At 42.9% G+C, this 16,983-nt stretch overlaps 1 protein-coding gene across 2 annotated transcripts in view; it reads right to left on the bottom strand.

Moving 5' to 3' along the window:
* Positions 1-2,853: 2,853 nt before the first annotated feature.
* The window catches only part of POLR1A (RNA polymerase I subunit A), a 39,465-nt gene continuing 25,335 nt past the window's right edge, over positions 2,854-16,983 (bottom strand). For both annotated transcript variants that reach the window (XM_087737157.1, XM_087737158.1), the window contains exons 27-34: positions 15,995-16,152; positions 14,256-14,370; positions 13,493-13,609; positions 12,353-12,631; positions 11,191-11,391; positions 10,301-10,418; positions 8,892-9,056; positions 2,854-6,311 (exon numbers count right to left, since the gene is read on the bottom strand). In XM_087737157.1, the coding sequence (XP_087593283.1) occupies positions 6,211-6,311; positions 8,892-9,056; positions 10,301-10,418; positions 11,191-11,391; positions 12,353-12,631; positions 13,493-13,609; positions 14,256-14,370; positions 15,995-16,152 (1,254 nt within the window). In that variant the 3' untranslated portion in view covers positions 2,854-6,210. The remainder of the gene's footprint in view (positions 6,312-8,891; positions 9,057-10,300; positions 10,419-11,190; positions 11,392-12,352; positions 12,632-13,492; positions 13,610-14,255; positions 14,371-15,994; positions 16,153-16,983) is intronic.

Here is a 16,983-nt window from a genome sequence, read left to right as displayed (position 1 = left end):
ATAAGCCAGGCTCCCAGGCAGAGGAAATACGGTATAACAGAAAGCAGAACAACCCTGTACTGAAGCGTTTTACAGAGCATTGATTTGTTTCCAAGGTACAGCCCTGGGATTTTTCTGCAGAGCTGTTGTACTGTCAGCATACGATTTGCTCTACTTGCCCTTTCGGTTTTAATGTCCCATTAATAATGCATCTTTGTATTTATTGCAGTTTGCGTTAATGTTCCACTGTTACTTCTTGAGCACTTGTTATTCTCTCTGTAGTGCCAGGCAAGGCTCCAAAACCCAAACAGCAGCAGCAGTGTTACTACAGACCAAGCCGCAGCCCCACCAGATTCAAGGCAGCCCCACCGAGGGGGATCATTTATCTTCCCCGAGCTGGCAGAACGTGCTGGACCCAGGAAAACGGGAACAGCTCTACATCCTCTCTGGCTCCGTGATCAGACCTAAACTTTTCCAGGGCAATTTGGACAGTCAGCTCTTTCGAGGGATCTAAGCCAGAAAACTGTAAAACATTATTAAGCAGCAGCTTGCTTAATCCTGGCTCTACGGCACCCGCCGTAACAGGAGCGGGAATGGGCTGTCGGGCTCAGCTCAGCGGCGCAGGCCTCCGTGGAGGATGCGCTACCGATGCCTCCCTTGATCATCCTCGCGTTCCTGAAAACCGCGGCTGCGCTGCCCCTTGGCCCTGCAGCCAGCGGAGCTCTGCAGGCACCTTCATTTCTCACCCCACGGCACCCTCAGCAGCCCATTACACCCCAGTACACCTCCAGCTCAGCATCCAGCCTTGGGCGTTGCACTACCGGTGCCCACCTCCGACCGGGAGCATCCTCAGGCCTCACCAAACCCGTACCGCACTGCAGAGCGCATCAGAAACGATACCGAAAGGCAACGTTGAAGGAGCTGGGCGGTTGCCTCACCTGGGGGTTACAGTGCTCATCCGAAATGCAGGGCTTCGTAACCCTCTTTTGCCTGAGGGACTTATAACCCCTGTCTTGCACATCACAGGAAAATGCCTTAAATCCTGGAAAAGAGATAGTTGCAATCCTGTTCTGAGGCAGGATTTCTCTCCGCCTTTCTGGATGAGGCTGCACAAACACTAGGACAAAGGTTTCTGTGGTCTTCCAAGAAAGCCCTACTTTCTCCTGCCTTCCCCTGGGAACGGAGCTGACGTCCTCCCTCCCTTATCCCTACGAACAGCACATTACTCCCAACAGCAGCAAGGAGTTGCAGAGCAGGAAAAGTGGAGTTTCCCTGTCCGGGGCTGCTGGTCAGGGCACTCGGGGTGGGTTTGAAGCCCCTCAGGGCACTGCAGAGCCCAAAGCAGGTCTCCCGTGTCCTCAGTGGCTGCCCTCAACACCAGGCTCATGGGCACGACGGGACACGGTTCACCTCCTCTTCCCTGGCCGTACTTTGAAAGAAGTCACATTTGCTCTCTTTTAGTTATATTGTTATTCTGGACTTATCTACACAACAAAACTCGGGGGTCTTCAGGGTGAAGCATCATCTCTGCTGCTCAGTGTGTGACAAACTGGAAGGCAAAGCAGGGACTGAAGATGCAGTTCCCTGCTGCCTGAGTTAGCAGGTTGCGACGCGGCAAGCTGGGGCAGGCAGATCGCATCCTCACCTACTGCGCAGTGGTCGCCTGTAGACCCCAGCCTTCACCTCCACCCCAAAGATAAAGATTGCCGTGTTCAACGCCGAAACCTTCCAAATGCTTTTTGCATCTCAACTCTTATGGGGGATGTTCACAAGTTCTCCTGCCTGACCTACTCCCAGAGAAGACAAAGGCTTTGCTTTGGCTTGATCCGCTTGCAGCCAGCCAGACGCGGTCACCACGATCTGACCTTGTGTGAAATATCCCTGAGGTGCCACATGCCCTCCTGCTTGCCAAACTCCTCAGGAGATGAGGTAGCGTCCAGATTTCAGCCACTTAGTGGCTAGATTCAAGTGGTTTGTCCAGAAAGGGTCTGAATGATGAAAGATTTTTTCCAGCCGTGTTGTTGCCACTGCTTGGTTACTGGCCTACACAAGCAGAACAACCTGGGAACCAAGGATCTGCTAAACCAAACTTCTCTGCTCCCTGTCTTCTAATATTTAGTTTTGCTTTTGAGATGAAAGAAGCACTAATTCCTATCTGTGTCCCTTCTCACTGCCTGACTTAGGATTTTTTTTTTAAAGTTTACTGTCAAGAACAAGCCTTCTATTAGGATTTATTAAGCTCAAACGTAGCTCGCTTGCCAAGTGCTGTGCAAATACCAGCTGATTCACTGTTACCACCGTACTGAAAAGATTTGTTATCCCTATCTTACAGGTAACAAATCTGGATCGGCCAGTGGGTGTTTTGTACCATACGAGCAGGATAAAACCCACAACATATGCCCTGCTTGCCAAAGTACGCGTGACCAGAAGACGAGGATCACTGCCTCCCTTTCTGGCTGTGTAACTCCAGGTTCCTTCTATTACAGCTTTAAAAAAAGCCTCTTCCCCCAGCTTTCAAATCTGCATATGCTAAGCAGCATGTTCCTGCAGTGCACTTTCAGTCAGCCTTGTAACCTTTAGCTTTCCAGACAGATCGTTTGCTATTATTAACGGAGGTAACGCATAGAAAGCAAGCAATTTTGGAAGCTACCCTTCCTCCCCTCATTCCTCCCACGTTTTCGCAGGGTACCTTGGTGCCCTACAGCGCAGCAGATAGTTAAGAGAAGGGATGGTTCCCAAGGAAGAAGCATGAAGAGCGTGGCCAATGCCAGCACTGCATCCGACTTCTAACTTACCTACAAATGGAAACGCAGCATGCATACACAAACCAGAGAAAATCACCGCAAGGTTTGACAGTTTAGTATTAGTTTTGCATTATTTTTTAGAATTGTCCAAGTCATGACGTCAAAGATATTTGACAGAAGACGTGTAAATAGCGTTGCGTTTCAAAGTGACTCTGCAGAAAAGTCAAAAATAGCATGAAGAGTTCTCAGTGCCAGCTGACACATTTCTTCGCCACTTCTTACCAGTCGAGCTTGGTCTGCCACCAGAGAACGAGGTTTCCTCAGCAGCAAAAAAAAAAAATAAAAAAAAAAAAATCACACTGAATTCTGATTCAGAGCAGTAAGACACTTACTTGGAGAAAAAAGGAAGTCCCAGCTATGAATTCCCATCTTATTTAAGTATTTGCAAAGCTCCGCTCTCACGCTCCAAAGGGGCTTTCTAGCCCATTCTTCTGGCCTTGCAATCATGATTTCCTCCTCTCTATAAAATCACATCTACTGCCAGCTCGCTGGGGTCCTTTATGCCAAAAGTGACTCCATTTGTCTGTTTTACATAATTACAAAGCAGCAAGAGCCCCATCTGTTATTGGAGCCTTCTCCCAGGCTGTGTCTGGTGGTAGATAGCTCCCGCTTCCTCCAAAAGCACTGTACAGCGACAGCCATTGGTGCAAGGAGCAAGAAAGAAACTTTAAAACATAGAAGATCTAGCTGCATAGAGGTACATGTTGCGTGAAAAGAAACAGGAGTTTGCTGCCCACAGGAAGCAGGACTTTTCTTCTACATCCATTTTCTGCACGCACGTGAATTTTAAGCAAACCGAAGCCAAAATACGTACTGCTCTCCAGCCCTGAAGACACGGACTCTCATCTGAGGTCCTGCCATGCTCTCTCCCCTATCGCTTTTGTCTATGAACAGGAACAGCCACCTACTTCCTTTTCCTAAGCAGATGTTAGGTTAAGATCTGAATTGTAATGTTAGGGGCTTTCCTACAGTGCCAGTTCTTTCAGTACAGATCAGAATCGTTTTTTGGATACTGGTTTGCACCTAAATTTTAAAGGCAACTCCAAACCAAGAGCAGAAGTTGGCTCATCCTGCATTTTTCCAAATGGCTCTATTTCAAGAATCATCAGTATTCGATAACCTGGGAGCAGAACTGACTAACCACCTACTGAATTCACCATTTCCTGCACAGCCGATTCTGCAAAGAGCAAGAAACCACAAATTTGACACACACAATGTGGTATAAAGCAAAGGCACTTCTGTATGTTTTCTCAAAACGAGACTACGCAATATTTATAGGCACTTCACTGCCCTGCTCATTTAGCACCCACGCTCCTGATTCCCCTACAGCACGCTGGCTGACCGCTGCCCCGCCACCACACAGGCCTACTTCTCACCAGTGAAGAAGCAGGCAAGCCTGCCGGAAGGATTGCTACAGGCAACGCTGGCCTCAGACGCTTCAGGCAGCAACAGAAAAGCAAGCTGGTGTCTAGAAAAGGACATCCTCAAGTTGCTCAGGAGGCTCTCTCTCTTCTCAGCTGCAGCACAACACAATTTCACATACGGACATTTCAAATACACAGAATTTGTGCTTGGATATATTATGCCAAAGTCTCAGGCTACTAAGTTTTCCTGTATTTCATGGCTCCGTAACTGTGAGGACAATTCATTACTATGACACAATCAAAGTGACCTCACAGAAAAGTCATGGGAACACTTGGATGAATGAGTTATTTAGGTCAAACTCTTTAGAGAACTAAGGGATGCCGTATCTTCACACAGAAAATGTGGCATAGATGCTCTTCACTGCAGGACTGTGAAAACGTCTTGGGGATCTTTCTCAGCAAATGGTCTGTAACAGTATAGACTGTAGCCTGAAATTAAAAGTCTTTTTGTTACCACATTTGTTCTTTCCCATCTAACCATTTCCAAACCTGTATCCAACTAATTCTTTCCCGGTTGTTTGCAGAATGACGTTTTTGAGAAATACATAGCAGGTGCTAAGACTGGAGAAAGACACAAGGAAATCTTTTACGAAGATTTGCAAAGTGAAACTGGAGAGCTACCGGCCTAATGCATTTGTTAAGCTTCAGTGCAATGTGCAGTACATTTGACACAGCTTTAAGGGGCTGAGGCAGGATGGAGTCCATCATGATACTCCACTGAGCCTCTTCCACAATCCCAGCATCTCCCACTACCTAGTCTGATCCCCGTTAGCACAGCTCTGCTGGAAGCAGGAGCCCCTCAGCTGGCGAAGTGAGCTCTGGCGCTTTTCCACTAGCTTAGAGGTACCACTGAGAATGATCGGGGCTGAAATCTCTTCAAAAACTTGCCTAGATGGTAGTGAGCACACTCCAAAGAATTTCAACTACTTGCGCACATTGCATTCTGAGTAAAATAAAATGAATAAACAAGAAATTCTGATTTCTGTAGAGCAGCTAACAGCTCTCAGCTATGCGATTTTTAACAGACATGCATGGCTGCATGACAAAATTCCCTCGGTAGCACATCCATGTAATAGGGCATTCAGAATATTTCTTTGCGATGTCCTTTATTAAATATCCTCTTTGATACAGAATATTTAAGAAAACATAGTTTAAAAACTCTGTTTCGGTAATTCTTACAGGAGTCTTTTGCGAAGTCACTGTTACAGTGGCTCACGTTGCCATTCAAGGAATAAATCTTTATCAAATGTCAGGTTTCTCACTGTGCGGAGATCCGTTCCATACAAAGAAGTTGTAAGAGTAGGCATTGGAAAATGCCTATAGAAACCATGAAAACTCTGAATTCCGACCTTTGACTAATAAAGAAATTTAACAGTTGTGTCACAGACACATAATTCTTAATAAATGAAGTAGCAGAATAGGAAAATGCATCCTCTAAAGCTTATAAAAGTCATGGCAGTGCACACAAGTACAGCAAAAGAAGAGGATATGCCTCAAGCACAGACACTTCAATACGATGCCGAAGCTTCAGCACAGCGCTGCCCAGCTACACCTGTGAATTCTGAATGCTGTTTCCAATACTGGATATTTGTCATGTAACAACCGTGTGGCAACTGGCACCACCCCCAGATGGGATTCTGCCCCACAAAAATCAGACAGCGTAAACAGATTCCGCTTTGACTTCTGTCTGCCGCAGCTGTTGCACGGCCTGTTTGAGACCCAGACGGTCTCCTTCATTTTATTCTTTTCTGTGTAAACCAATAGTCTCATTTTTTACATTAGTGAACAGTTAATAAACGTTTCTTTGGATCAAAGGATAGCTCCTACAGGTGCAGACATTCTCATTAAATAGATTAGGCTCATCAGGTATCCAGATTAAGAAACCTGTTGGCACAGGGAAGATGACTGGGGCCACAGTACATGCCCTTCTTGCGTAGCTGTAGAGCATATGTATCTCTCATGACGAACATTTTAGTCAGAATCCTTAAGTTCTAACCAAAACACTATGTGAGGGGTTGCTTGAGGTCAAACAAACCAGTCCCTCCTTTCACAACTTTTCCAACCACCAGGCATGCAGAAGGGGATCGCAGTTCATCGTGGGCACCTGTAACAGAATTCAAACAAAATCATGTTAGGACGTTTCCAAAGGTTTCCCAAAGGTCAGTGCTGAAAAGAAAGCATTTTCGTTTACATGCAAGAAGTCATCTGGTTCAGCCCCGCCCTAGTTTCAGAAAGGCACTGCCACCTACTGTTCAGATTGAATTTGTATTTCTGAGAGCAGGAGTCCAAAACTCTTCCTACCCCTCCTACAACCACTATTGCCTCATCCCAATCTTTTTGTGCAAGCAGAGAGTTAGGCCACACATTACTAAACCCTCCCTATTCAGCATGAAAAGACAACACGTTCTGAACTCTAAGAGAACACAGATTTGACCTTCCAGTGAACACATTTTGCTGATTAAATAGGTCGCTAAAAAAATACATCAGCGAGGCAAAACCAAAAAGATGCCCTTGTCATTGCTGCCTTTTTCCTTTGTTAGAGTGAATCCTTTTGATGTGGGTTTTAAATCCTTCTGGCTAGATACGAAGAGACCTTTTCACTGGAGAGACGTTCCATGAATTCCTTTGATTTTGTGGTTACTCACTGTAGCGAAATAGTGTCACAGAAATTTGGAAGCTCTCCAGATGACATGTCTGGCTGGGACTGTTTTGCTTTCACTGTTTTTATAAGCATCCAGGCGGTTTTTCATTCATCCTAACTACAGCAAGATGGAATTTTGTCATTAGAGCAGCTGGAAGACTGGAAATAGAACTGTTACACTTTTGATAAGTCTGGGTCATCTTTATTCTGTTCAGCAAAACGTACTGAACTTTCTATCATACAGAGGATGGGGGGGAGAAGCTGCACCATAGCACAGTGTATGGCATGTGCTTGTTGCTCTGATCTCAGCTACAGCTGAATAATTAAATAGCTGCTCCTAAATGTGTGCCTGCTGAAGAAAAAAAACCACAAAGCTCCTTTGTTAGGTCATTAAACAAAACAGTCATAACTGTCCTGTTTGCTCACATGATGTTAACAAAGAGTTATTCTTTGAGCGAACAGCCAAAGGGACCTCACTTCTGATGCAGCATCCTCTCTGCACCCTGAACTCTGATCAGCAGTCTGCTGGGTCACACCTGCACTCTACCGGCACTTCTTACGTTTGCTGTGCACAGCGGGCACAAGCCTTCTTTCCGTTTGCCTTCCTACGGATCAGGCCCATAAGTGAGCAGCCTTGCAGTGTCTCTTTAAATGTACAGTCACGTTATCAGTTACATTAAAGCAAATTAGATCCAGACAGCTGCAGTCCACATTATGACTTCAATTTCCATCTCAGTCAAATCAATAACTCCCTCCACTTGTAATCAGTGTAGCTTTCCTCCCAATTCACTGTGTCCTTCTGTCAGTGTGCACTTCATGTCTTTATTCATAATATGATCCATAAATATAATTACATTTCACCTGGCAAAAACCTTATCTTATTTCTAAGTCAATATGTGATATAACATAAATCCAGAGAGAGAGCGCAACTGTGCACGTAACATCCTCTTCTATTCAATTTCACCTCGGATTTGCACTTTTCCTTCCTGATTTTCAGATGAATTTTAAGTTAATTCGTTAATTATTGGTTAACTGTAACCAATACTATTCATTAAAACCCAAATTACCTTCCCAGAAAAGGTATAAAACAGCATTAACAGAAAGGAATTCAGTGATAAAAGTATCTCTGACATCTGAGCAAGGCAGTTTAAGATAGGAGCTGAAGAGATCACATTGAGAGCTTTTCCCATTTGTAATAGGTAGCAAAGAAGGCAGCACAGGAGCATCCAAGAAGGCGAGTATCCAGCTGGCAAGTGACAGAAACCAAGACCATTTGCAAAAGGGAGACGTAATTAGCATTCAAAGCATGAGATCAAGCAAACTGTCTAATGACAGACTTAAAGCACCAGTTTTTTTGGATAAGACTCCTAAATGTAGATGGCTAGAGCCATTTCAAAGGCCCTAAATGATGGATGCGGCCATGTCATCTCTACACCTTCCAGGGCAGCAACTAGAGGCCAGAAAGGATACTCTTGGGCATCTCGGATGGCACCAGAAATCTACCATTAGACCAATAAATCTGACCCTTGGTCTGTGTGTGAGGAAAAAAGCAAAGGTAGTAAAGTGCTACAAAGCAGAAGAATAAACAGAATCAAAGTAACAACCAGGAGGACTGTTCTCACAATAAAATTCTGAATAGCAAGGTTAGAGATGAAAATATAGAAGTTATAACAGACATGAAAACAAAGCAGAGATGACAATTTTAATAGTAGAGACAGAAACAGGCAGATTTAGTAGTCTGTTGTTAAGATCTGTTATAGCAAAGCTTTATCATCTTAAGGTTTGTTATAAAAATGCCAATCTAATTCTTAAAGAAAGGAGTCACAGACCCCACGAATTACATGCGGGAGCTGACTTCATTTAAGCTGACAGAATTTTATTAAAAACATTTGGAACATTTTCCTAGGCAAGGGCTTATTAAAATTTTAGCCTCTGGCATTTTTTCTAATGCAATTATGCATTACTCAAAATAGTGGAAAGTGATGATGAAAACAAAGCATATGTGAAATCCTGCAGCAATATATTTCAAACTAAACCATTTACCCATCATCGTTGCTTCCTTCAAGAATTTGTAGCTGGTTTCAAATGTCATCTGTTGCAGAGGGGAGGAGTTGGACTGAATTCCAAAACGATTCAGCGGTTTATAAAATCCTTCAAAACACATGTAATCTGCCACAAGTGAAAGGTGCCGAGGGTCTACCACAATTCCTAAGAATGCAAGAGAGAGCAATCATCAGAGCATTCAAGGGATAAGGTATTTTTTTTTTCTTTTAAATAAATCAGGTCTAAATTAAACCCCCTGAATCTAATCAACATGGAGAACATCTCTATTAACATTCTTCTGGCAGTTGCGCCTCTTTGTGCGTAGCTGGCTTAACTGCTCCCCTCAAATATCCAAGAGAGGCAGACCTCAGTATAACATAAACCAACATCTCTCCAGGGAAACTAAAATGTCAAGAATGCTGTGAGGCGGCAGAGTTTCTCTACATAAAATCAGTAAGGTCTGCATCGTCTTTGTTTATGCAGAAAGGGATCACACAGCCATCCATTTGTGATGGGACGGAGCTCTAGTCCCTCACCTGGCGGCCTGCATTAGCTAGGCACCGGCGTCAGAAAGGTTCTGATATTTTCTGTGCATGATATTAGGCATCCACAGAAAACCCCATTTAGGCTAAAATGAAATAGCACTTATTTTTAAATAACACTTGGGGAGTCAGTGTAATGGGGGATCATTAACAGCTCTGTCAACATTTAGCTAGCAGTTCTTGAACAACATGGTCAGACCATTCCACGCTGCCAGCTGGCAAATCTGTTTGATATAACTGGATGCTAAAATTCCCACTGTATTAATCTTTCCTCTTTTCAATAGTTTAATTCACAGCAAGACTAAGCTCACTTAAAGCAAATTCAACATGCCTAACTTCAGCAGCCTATGAAGTCAGGCATCTTCCCTAAACTAGTTGCCTGGACTCTGAATAATTTAAGCAGAGAGAAGAACATTCAGACAATGCAGCGCAGCTATTTTAGGAAAAATATAAAAACTCGGCTACAAAGGGAGCCTAGACTCCCATCATTAAAAAGCTAGAGTGAGGAAAGATTAATCCTATTCTCAGGACCACTATACAGTTAGCTTCCTCAAGCATCAATGGTTAATTCGTCTGGACCTTCCAGCTTGCAAAAACCAAATATACCAGAATAGAAAAGCTCTGTGAAGGAGGGATAAATTCAACCTTGTCTACTGAATCTTCTACTGATTAAATGGAACCTAATAATTAACTAACGAAGTCTTCACAGAAGGCACTATAATGATTAAAATGACGAAAACGTGCAACTTAAAAATACACACATAAATGAAAAGATCATGCAAAACCCTAACTTTGTAAGCACTGTGGCTGAGTTTTCCCATCTTAATGATTATAAAGACTATCTTTAAAAATACAAAGAGATCTTACCATATACAGCAAATACATCTTTTATTTCCTTTATAATCACCCTCAGGGCAGACTCAATTCCATAATTCTTAGCCATGGCATGAATATCATTGGAATAAAGTCTGTTAAGGTCCAAAATCTGAAAGCAATAAACCACAGATACAAGTTAGGACAGTAGTTACTTTATATTTCCAAATAACTTAAGCTAAGATAGCTTTTTTCCTCCATTTTCCGTTAGCTTAAGCAGCATCAACAGTTACAGAACAACTAGGCAGCAGCTCAGTCAAACACAGACAAAAATTATTCTAGGGATTTATGTTTAAGCTAGTGATTACAGCATTATATACATGAATAAGAGTACTGGAATCAAAACCCATCACAGGAGAAAGTGATATGAAATTAGAAAAAGCAAACAAACAAACAAACAAGCCATCCCAACAGCAGAGGAACATGATAAAGTCTTCCAAGCAAGACAACACAATGCCAGCCTGTCTCAGCCAGCCAGAACTTTTAGCAAAAGCAGTAGAGAAGATGTAGCTTAAAACAATCCTGTATTTGTAGAGTTATGGACTCGATGGCATAACAGAACTATTCATTTCCAAGTACTGCATTTCATTTAGATGGAAGAACTCCCTCAAGTAACATTTAGAGAGACAGTTAGAAGCATGGTGTGGAATTCTCTGTCATTAGGCACTGGGCTGCTGCACAAAAACTGATTTGCAAGCTACCCTTGAGACAAGGCTCTGCTGAGCTCTGAACACATCTGGGGGTAAAAAGGAGGAGGAAGAGACTTTAAGAGCTGAAAAGGCTACACATCAGCCCTGCTAAATTTAAATGGCATCCATCATCCACCGTCTCTCCCTAGAACACAAAAGATCATTCAAGTTTGGGATTATAAATAGATTACGTACATCAGCGTATCTGAACAGCTCCGCAAGGTTTATCCCTTCGGTATGCAGAACAAATTCCTTCTCTCCTTGCTTATTGGTACTTTCATTCAACAAGCATCGTGTGATCCCCTTCACTTCATGAATGACTGTGCTTCGTGCAAGAGAGACAAGCAAGGAGGAGAGGTCGAAGTACACCTTCATCAATGGAAGCGTCAATGAAACCTCAAGGAAAAAACCAAGGCAGTGTTCTGTAAGGAAACTGGAACATTGGACTCAACAGCCAGCCTCTCCTTTGTAGGCAAAAAGTAGACAACTGAACAACTGGGATTACCCTAGTTGTGTGCTTGGGAACGTAAACGTCTGACTAGAATTACAGCTGAACGATGCTAATAAGAACACCACATCCCAGGACCACTCATCCACATCGCTTTCAAGATCTCTGAACTTGCATTGACTGGGATTTGTTTTTTAATTTGTTTGCTTTGGATGTTTAGAGTTTTTCCCTTCTGTCTTGCAGGAGGACGATGCAAGTTTCTCAATACCCGCAGCCTGTTTGATTTTGTTGCATCTTCTGTCAGTTTCAAAGCAGTATTAGCTCAGGTTAAAGTAAAGGCATAAGATTTTTCAGTGTGAGCTAAACTGGAAGACTGGGGAGGTGGATAAGGCATAGCTGAGGTCAAAGACAGTGTGTTGCTGGAGGGGTTTTTCGGAGGAATATAGGAGTAGAATTGGGGGAAGGACGTAGGATAAAATTAGCTAGCTAGATCTGAAACAAAACATTTTATTTCTGGAAACATTAAAAAAGGTCTGTTAAAAACAGGGGGAGTGAAATGGTTCTGTATCTATGAAATTCACATTCCTGACAGATTTGTTCAACTGCCACTGTCACATTTGGTCAAGAATTTCTGTCCCCTCTAATTATTATTTCATACAACTAAGCATTCCAGCTTTATTCATCCTAAATTCCTCCATGAGTAGACATGCTTCCCAATATAAAGTTCCCCTTCTGCCCAGCACACCTTGTGGACACATTCCTAAACAGCCTCTTTCAAAAGTCCCGTCATCACTTTTATTAATGAGCTACGCAGTGCTGCATCATGTACTTAAAGATTAAAACACAATAAACCTGTCAGTTATCTTTAAAAAAACACCACACACATGTTTCCGGGCGTCACCGTCTTACCTCACACCAAAGTTCATTTTCGGTGTCAAACGTGTAATCCTGTATGGATGGGTGGCTGTCCAGAACAGCATTTACTCGCAACTCTGCTGACTGAAGTAATCGATCTTTCTCTTTTTTTGTCTGAGACATAAAGGAAAGATGTTGAGATTCATCACCATCTGCTCCAATCTGATCTTCTGCACTGGGAGTCCTTTCTTCTTTCTCTGATTCAGCCTCTTCATCTTCTAGATTCTCATCAGTGTTTTCTTCCCCATTCTCTTCTTCACTCTCATAATCAACCTGCGAAGAAATAATGTATTTATCTGAGCCAGCACTTGTACAGAAACAAAACGTGCCATGAACAGTTTTATTCATGAATATTTTTGACAGCTGAGTTGGCAGTATCTCACCTATGACACAATGAAAATGCAATGCTGTTGTACAGAAAATAATACAACAGATTCGGTTCAGTTTCTATTTCTTTATAATCTTGCCATTATTCCTCAACACAGTCCAGAATGCTACAGGTTATTGGGACTGTAGCAGAATTTAGTTTTCTCCCCCTGAAAAAGGCTCTTCCCATAATCCAACTCTAATGATGGGATTCCCTCAGGATTTTCAATTACTTTACCCTCTTGCTGAAATTACAGCAACCCATCTTTTAAGCAGTAATTATGAAGTAGTGAACATAGAAAAACATGCAGAGCCAGGGAGAATATTTATTAAGAACCACAGTAAAGTTTTAAAAACAATTAATGGCACGAAATCAGCAAGAGGTAAAGTTAAGGTGAACTTCAGCACAGACAGCCGGACTGCCAGACACATCTACCCAATGCCTGAAGAACAAGGCTTCGGAAAAACAGAGCTCTCTTCCATCTCTAACTTGCATGGTTCTGGATTAGTCTTAAAGAACAGCAGCAACCAGGCTCAACTACGATGACCATGGTCATCACAAGTCTCAGCCCACATCTTCTGCTATAGATTTCCCTCCATCCAAATCAAAACTGATCAGCACAAAGCAAAGGCTTTCCTATCCCCTTTCCTGTGGGGTTTGGTTTTTTTCAGCATTTTGTCTCAATAGAAGCTTTCCTTCACAACTCAAACCAAGGCAGAGGAAATTGGGAATTAATGTGCAGTGCTGAGCACCTATAAAATCATTACCTCCTCTTCTTGGTTCTTCCTCCGTTTTGCTTCTGTAGCATCGCCATCCCCTTCATCAGCTTCTGCGTCAACAATGTTCTCTTCTTCCTCTGCTGGAGCTTCCTGATTATTCTGTGTCTAAAAATCCGTGACAGAGGAGACGGATAGTCATGCTGACTCTGCTAGGAAGCATCAACTGCATCGAAAGGCTTTAGCCAAACATTTGGAATTTAACAATCCCTTGTTCAATGGTCTACCTTTAAGGACAAATTAATGTCTAGAAGCCCACTACTAGAAAGAAATAATGAACTTACAACTCATGATAATTTTAACATTAAACAAGATGAATGTCTACAAGATAGATAAGCTGTCACCCCGCTTATATGACAGTTCTTGTTGGGAGAGGGATGGCACAAAGTATGTGCAAAAGCCTTTCAATGAAAAAAAGGATCTTCCCTGAAGTTTTGACAACCGCTGCTACAACAGGACATTGATCTGGGAGCAAACGGAGAGTAATATGCTTTTATCGCACTGAAGCTAAAATAAAAGGGCATTTTCAGAGTACAGTCTTAAGTAAATTAGAATTTAATACATAATAACTTTAATTTCCTTGATAATTTTATGAGAATTCAAAGACGGCTTATGCATAAGGAAAATATTTAAGAAGTAATTTAGTATTCACACATTTCATGTTGACATTGAAACATGCTATGCTTTTCCAAATTCTGGTTGTCAAAAATAGGTAAAGGAAACGAGGCATTTTTCAGGTAATGTTTCCCCATACCTTGTCTTGTTCACCATCTAAATCTTTCCGAGTTGCCTTCCGGGTGCTGACTTCAGTAAAAGATGCCATCTTTGCATTCTTCCTTTTAATTGCTTCCAGAAAAATTTTAAAGAACCTGAAAGAAGCAGCAACCCAGAATGTCAAAGCTCAGCAGTACCGCAGTCAATTTCAAGTTGTCAGAAAATTAATGTATTTTGTTTAAGAAGCCAGTCAACTCATGACAGGATGTGTTCTCCAGTGGATGCAAAAGTACTTCTAGGATAAGGCAAATGATTTTTCTTCTCATCCCTTTAGGAATCAAAAGGTTGGTATCATCTCTCTGAAGATCACAGATGTAGCCTTGCATCCAAAGCTTAAAATTGGAAGCTCATCTGGACATAAAATCTGCACAGCAAATTGACCCTCAGAAGAGATGGTTTACTACTGGACTTTTTTCTTTTTTTTTTTTCCTTTTTTAAACCAACGAGCACATGCGAAATTGTTAAATAAAGTAAACCCAGCTTGAACTCCTGTGGCCTGAAGGAAGAACAAAGCAATGAAACCTTTTTGCAAAACAAAACCAGCTTTCAATAGACCCTTATCATTAAATGTTCTACTTTTAACTACACAAATTCAGCCAGATATGGGGAAAGAGGCAGGGGAAAAAAAAAGAAAGAAAGGAAAAAAAAAAAAAATCAGCCTTTTCATAGGATCATAGAATGGTTTGGGTTGGAAGGGACCTTGAAAGGCCATCTAGTCCAACCCCCTGCAATGAGCAGGGACATCTACAACTAGATCAGGTTGCTCAGAGCCCCGTCCAACCTGGCCTTGAAGGTTTCCAGGGATGGGGCATCGACCACCTCTCTGGGCAACCTGTGCCAGTGTTTCTAGTCTGAATCTACCCTCTTTTAGTTTAAAACCATTACCCCTTGTCCTATTGCTAAGCCCCCTTTAAGTACTGAAAGGCCGCAATAAGGCCTCTGTGGAGCCCTCTCTTCTCCAGGCTGAACAACCCCAGCTCTCTCAGCCTTTCCTCACAGCAGAGGTGCTCCATCCCTCTGATCATTTTTGTGGCCTCCTCTGGACCTGTTCCAACAGGTCCATGTCCTTCCTGTGCTGAGGACCCCAGAGCTGGATGCAGAGCTCCAGGTGGGGTCTCACCAGAGCAGAGCAGAGGGGCAGAATCCCCTCGCTCGCCCTGCTGGCCACGCTGCTTTTGATGCAGCCCAGGATACGCTTGGCTTTCTGGGCTGCGAGAACACATTGCTGGCTCATGTCCAGCTTTTCATCCACCAGTACCCCCGAGTCCTTCTCCTCAGGGCTGCTCTCAATCCCTTCATCCCCCAGCCTGTCTTGTCCAATTTATTTATTAACAAAACAAAAAATTAAATAAATTAAGGTTTATTTCTGTTCAATGGGAGCACCAAAGGATATAAAGTATTCCAACATTTCTGCTGGTAATAAATGTTTAAGCACCCAAAGATAAGGAATGGGATGTTGCTTACACCAGCTCTTCTCCGAGTATATCAGAGACATGTGAAAGATCTGCCTTATACAATTCTGCACTGTCACCAAGCCACAGATCCATGGTTTTACTCAAGACATAAAAAGCAACTGCATAGATGCTTTTGCAAGCAGATCTGCAGGAAGCCGTTGCTCTGAAAGCCATAGCAGCACTAATAAATAACATGCAGCGACCCTTACAGCCCGTGGAAAGGCAAAAGAAGAGCAAACATCGAAGTATCTGAAAGCACACTCACCTTGTTTCCATGAAGTGCAAGATCTCCCTGGGCTTCACACACTTCTCCTCTCGGTAATATTCATGGGGCAAGAAATGGAATTTGACTTTGTAGAGGCGATGTTTGTTCTGTTTACACTTCACACGCAGGGATTCCTCTATCTCAACTTTCTGCAAGACCTACAAAAGCCACAAGTAGGAACATTACTTCTTTGATGAAGACACTTCGTTTACTTCCTGCAACCCCAATGCTTTCCATATGAGACCAGAATTACACAAGGCTAACTGGCAAACGTTTCTGGAGGCTTTGTGGCGGCTCTTGCAGAAGAGGACTCCACCGTACCGCACTCTTTTTGGCTTAAACTCCTCCCAACAACTAACTTAAACAATCCTGGGAGAACAGCCTCACCTCACACCCAACTCCTTCACGAGAGACTACACTTCTTAGTGGGCCAACAGCTTTGTTTTAGTAACCCATGCTCACTGAGCATGATAGTGTTTCAGCGTAGAGCTGAGTCTTAATTCTATCCTTGCTGCTTTCAACTTGAAAGAGTAAGAGAGAAGAGGGTAGGGCATGCAGGAGAGCACAAGAAAGGCTGCACTCCTAGGAAGAGAGGGAGCACAGGATACATCAGACATCAGATTTCAATATATTCAGTCTCCAAGGAGCCACACGTTTTGCTTCTATTGAGCACAGCCATTTGTATGAGATTAGGAAGGGGTGGGGGACAAACAAAAACGTCTCTACTATGCTAGTCACAGCCAGATTAGCTTGTCTCAAAGACAAAACAAAACCCCTCCAATTCTAGAGACTGACAAAAATGAGCTTGAGAAAAAAGCAAACAAGGCTATGGCAGCAAACATACACCCTCCCTGCCATTATACTACTGCTATGTATGAACTATTACGCTCCCCCTTTATGTTCTACAGAGAGTTTGTAGCCTGTGATGATGCTCTACAGGTTAAATTGAATTTAAGTCTCATACAGCCACAGTAACTGCAGTTACTTTC

The sequence above is a fragment of the Nipponia nippon genome, unplaced genomic scaffold (assembly GCF_047370975.1).
Source record: "Nipponia nippon isolate SJK-2023a ecotype South Korea unplaced genomic scaffold, ASM4737097v1 scaffold_6, whole genome shotgun sequence".
Lineage (NCBI taxonomy): Eukaryota > Metazoa > Chordata > Aves > Pelecaniformes > Threskiornithidae > Nipponia > Nipponia nippon.
Note: the sequence above shows the minus strand (reverse complement) of the source record. Positions and strands in the feature narration are given on the sequence as shown.